Consider the following 3,820-nt stretch of genomic DNA (forward strand, 5'->3'; position numbering starts at 1 on the left):
GTGCATGGCTCTCCTCTGCACTCTCTCAAGCTTCTCCACATTGTTTTTGAATTGTAGAGCCCAAAACTTGACACTACTCCAGCTGCGGCCTCACCAAGGCTCAGTACAGTGGGAGAACGACGTCCCAGGATTTGCTTGAGAAGCATCTATGGATGCAAGCCAGTGTGTTTGCTCGCTTTACTAGCCACAGCATCACATTGAGTTCATCTTGTAGTCAATCATGACCCCCAAGTCCCTTTCATCTGTAGTGCTAACCAGTGTAGCACTGCTGAGCCTATAAGGATATTGCAGGTTTTTCCTGCCAAGGTGCAGAACCTTTCATTTTTTTTCAGTGTTAAACACCATCAGGTTCTCATCCACCCATTTCATGAGCCTTTCAAGATCTGCTTGGATCACCGTCCTGTCCTCAGGTGTGGATGCTTTACTCCCAGAGTTTGGCATTGTCAGCAAACTTGGCCTGCCCGCTTTTGACACCAATGTCTACATCACTGACGATGTTAAAAAGTATAGGCCCTAGGACAGAGCCTTGAGGGACCCCACTGGTCACAGCACTTCTATGATTGGCTTCTGTCAACTACCACCCTCTGGGTCCTACCCACGGAGCCAGTTCCCCAGCCAGCAGATTGTGGTGCGGTCAAGGCTTTAGTTAGCCAGTTTTGCCAAGGGGTGATCATGGGATACCAGATCGAAGGCTTTTTTGAAGTCAAGATATATGACATCAATCTCTTCCCCCTTGTCCAGGTGATAGGTCACCTGGTCATAGAAGGAAATAAGATTGGTCAAGCAAGACCTACCCACAACAAACCCGTGCTGGGTATCCCTCAGGATATTGCCATCAACTAGTTGGTTAAGAATGGCCTCTTTGATAATCTTTTCCAAGACCTTCCCCAGGATAGAGGTCAGGCTGATGAGCCTGTAGTTTGCTGGATCTACTTTCCTCCCTTTCTTGAAGATAGGCACCACATTGGCCTTCATCCAGTCTTTGGGCACTTCACCAGAGCGCCAGGACTTCTCAAAGATCCGTGCCAGGGGATGAGCTATGATGCTAGCCAGCTCCTTGAGTACTCTTGGGTGTAAACCATCAGGGCTGGCTGACTTGCAGGTATCCAGCCTGTCAAGGTGTTCCTTCATGCGGTCAGCTTCGATGGAGGGTAAGGAATCTCCCTCACCCGGGCCTCAGTGGTGAGGGAGATTCCTTACCCTGGGCCGGGGCATCCCATGGGACTGGTGGAAAAACTGACGCAAAATACCCATTAAGAAAGTTTGCTTTTTCATGGGCATCGGTTGTCAGTTGTCCCATCTGGTTTAGCAGGGGTCTAATGTTGTTTGACCCTAGTAGTCTTTCCTGCCGTGGCAGGGGGTCGGACTTGTTGATCTGCTCAGGTCCCTTCCGACCCTACCAACTAGGAAACTACGAATGTTGCCCTTTCTTTTCCTCCAGCTCCCCACATATCTAAAAAAAGGACTTTTTATTGTCCTTGATGTTTGTAGCTGTATATCTATCTATATATCTATATCTGTATATTTTAGTAGATCTTTAGTGCACATCTATTTTTCATAAAGCACTTGCATCAAATTCTGTCTGTTCCTAAGACAAGTAAAAACAGCTCTTGCGTACCACGTTTTGAGATCTAGTGGTGAAGGTTCATTGATGGATTTATTTATCTCCCCCCCCCCTTTTTTTTTACTAAATTAAGCTAAGTATGCTTACAAAGTGAGGAGGTTGAGGCCTGGAAAGGGTGAAATGACTTACTCTTTACTGGCCTGATGGTAACCTCTGGTAACATTACAGAACCCAGATCTTTTCTAATGATATTTGTTTTTCACTGCCTCTAAAACGCCTATCTCTGTCTTCTCTCCTTAGAAGCCCAAATATAAAGTAGTGTGGGGATGTGGGGAGGGTTTCAAACAGAATGCAGATTTCAGAATGTCTGTCGACTCCCCTTCTATGGCAGGACTGAAATATACAGTGTAACCCACTGTCTTGTTCCTACCCTTCCCTTTTCTAGCTTCACTTTGTGTTACCTTTTCTCTTGGATAAATACATTGGGAACTTTCTTTAATAATCTTCCTTTCTGATTTAACTAGAAGTTACAAATTGCCACACCTGGAAGTTCGTACTTCCATGGTATAGGTAGACTATAGCTACCTGAGTCTGAAATAAAATTTGTACCTTGAAGTATAACTTCCAGGATAAAGTAGCGTGAATGAAAATGTATACAGAATGTGGTATAAACTGGATTAAACAATTGACTAAAGTGTGTGGAAGATTTCTGACAGAGTCTTTAAACTAATGCATAAAGATAATCCCTGCTCCCATGTTAAAAGAACTGGGCTTCATATCTTTCATTTTCATTCTAAATATTTCAGTAGAGACTTCATGGGCATTCCTAATTTTAGTAAGTGGCTTTACAGAAGGGGTATATCTACTTACTCATCCTATCAGTATTGATTAAACTTGGTTCTATTCCAACTAGAGTTGATTCTGATACTTATACATGTGTCTAAAAACCTATTTTTTCTGTCTGTACTGTATGAGCTGTTCTGTAATATATTGAAGTAGTCTTTTTTTTTTTCTTTTGTTAAATACCTTTTTAGGCGATACATCGGCTCTAATCATGAACAAACTGAAGTGTCCACACTGTAATTATGTAGCCAAATACAGAAGAACACTAAAGAGACACTTGCTTATTCATACAGGGGTGAGATCTTTTAGTTGTGACATCTGTGGAAAGCTGTTTACTCGAAGAGAGCATGTAAAGAGACATTCCTTGGTAGGTGAACTTTATGCCTCAGTGCTCAGATATTTTGTTTTTAATTTTGCATATAAATGATTTTATGTGATTACATGACAACCTATGAATGATGTGCCTTACTGTGAAATAGATACATGTATCTGGTGGCATAACAATTCTTTCTTTGTTTTTTAAATACCCAAATGGAAAATGGAGTATCCTTGAAATTTCTTCCCAAAGCTCTTTGTGTACATGGTGCAAGCATTTTTGTAGGTCAGTGGGAATATTTTAAAAGTGATAGAAGCAATAATGCAATTCTTTTAGAAGATAGTTCAGTCTTTGTAGAAGAGTACTTTTTTTTTTTTTTAAAAGAAAGTTGTAGATTTGGCTTCAGTTAGTAGTTGCTGTCACTTGGCAGATCTCAATAATGAGTAGTTTGTGGCTTTAGGTGTGCGGCAATACAGTGAGTCTAACTTATGAAAGCAATATATCCAGTGGTTTTGATAACTGTTCTCTGCCTGAGTTGAACCTGAGCCATCTGCATGTTGCTTTTATCCATCATGCCTGCTGAAATGACCCCCCATAAGGGTTTTTATCTAAATTATATATATTTTATTTTTAGTATAAGAGGAGAATTATTAAACTAAGTTTCACCTTTTTATAACCTTCGAAGGTGACTTGGTTCAGAGTATGTTTTTGGTTTTGTTTTTTTTTTCTTGTTTAGCTTATGCCTTAATTTTATGTTGTGGGGGATGATGGGTGGAAAGCTGTTCCTATAAATGTCAGCAGTATTATTCAGGAATCGAAATACTGGGTCAAGCAAAGCATATGTACCCATGCCAAAGATCTTCAGTTGTTTTCATTTTAGTTGTTCTTATATACATGCATACTTTGGTGGCTGTTTAACTGATAGCTGATTTTTATCCTTTAAAGTTTAATCAATGATGTATTGGCACCAAAACAATCTATTTTTATGTACCTGGTCTGTCCCTTTTACAGGACTTGAAAATCCCTTCTCAGGAAATTGGGAAAATTTCGGTTGTGAATAAAGGCTGCTTAAAGACCTACCCCCCCCCCCCCCCCCC

At 40.9% G+C, this 3,820-nt stretch overlaps 1 protein-coding gene across 1 annotated transcript in view; it reads left to right on the plus strand.

The window, feature by feature from the left end:
* The window catches only part of ZBTB10 (zinc finger and BTB domain containing 10), an 84,593-nt gene that overhangs the window by 77,269 nt on the left and 3,504 nt on the right, over positions 1-3,820 (plus strand). Inside the window, exon 6 of the mRNA XM_019519202.1 lies at positions 2,599-2,774. Within this exon, the coding sequence (XP_019374747.1) occupies positions 2,599-2,774 (176 nt within the window). The remainder of the gene's footprint in view (positions 1-2,598; positions 2,775-3,820) is intronic.

Source organism: Gavialis gangeticus, unplaced genomic scaffold, assembly GCF_001723915.1.
Source record: "Gavialis gangeticus isolate Ggan-Ray unplaced genomic scaffold, GavGan_comp1, whole genome shotgun sequence".
In the NCBI taxonomy this organism is placed as follows: Eukaryota; Metazoa; Chordata; order Crocodylia; family Gavialidae; genus Gavialis; species Gavialis gangeticus.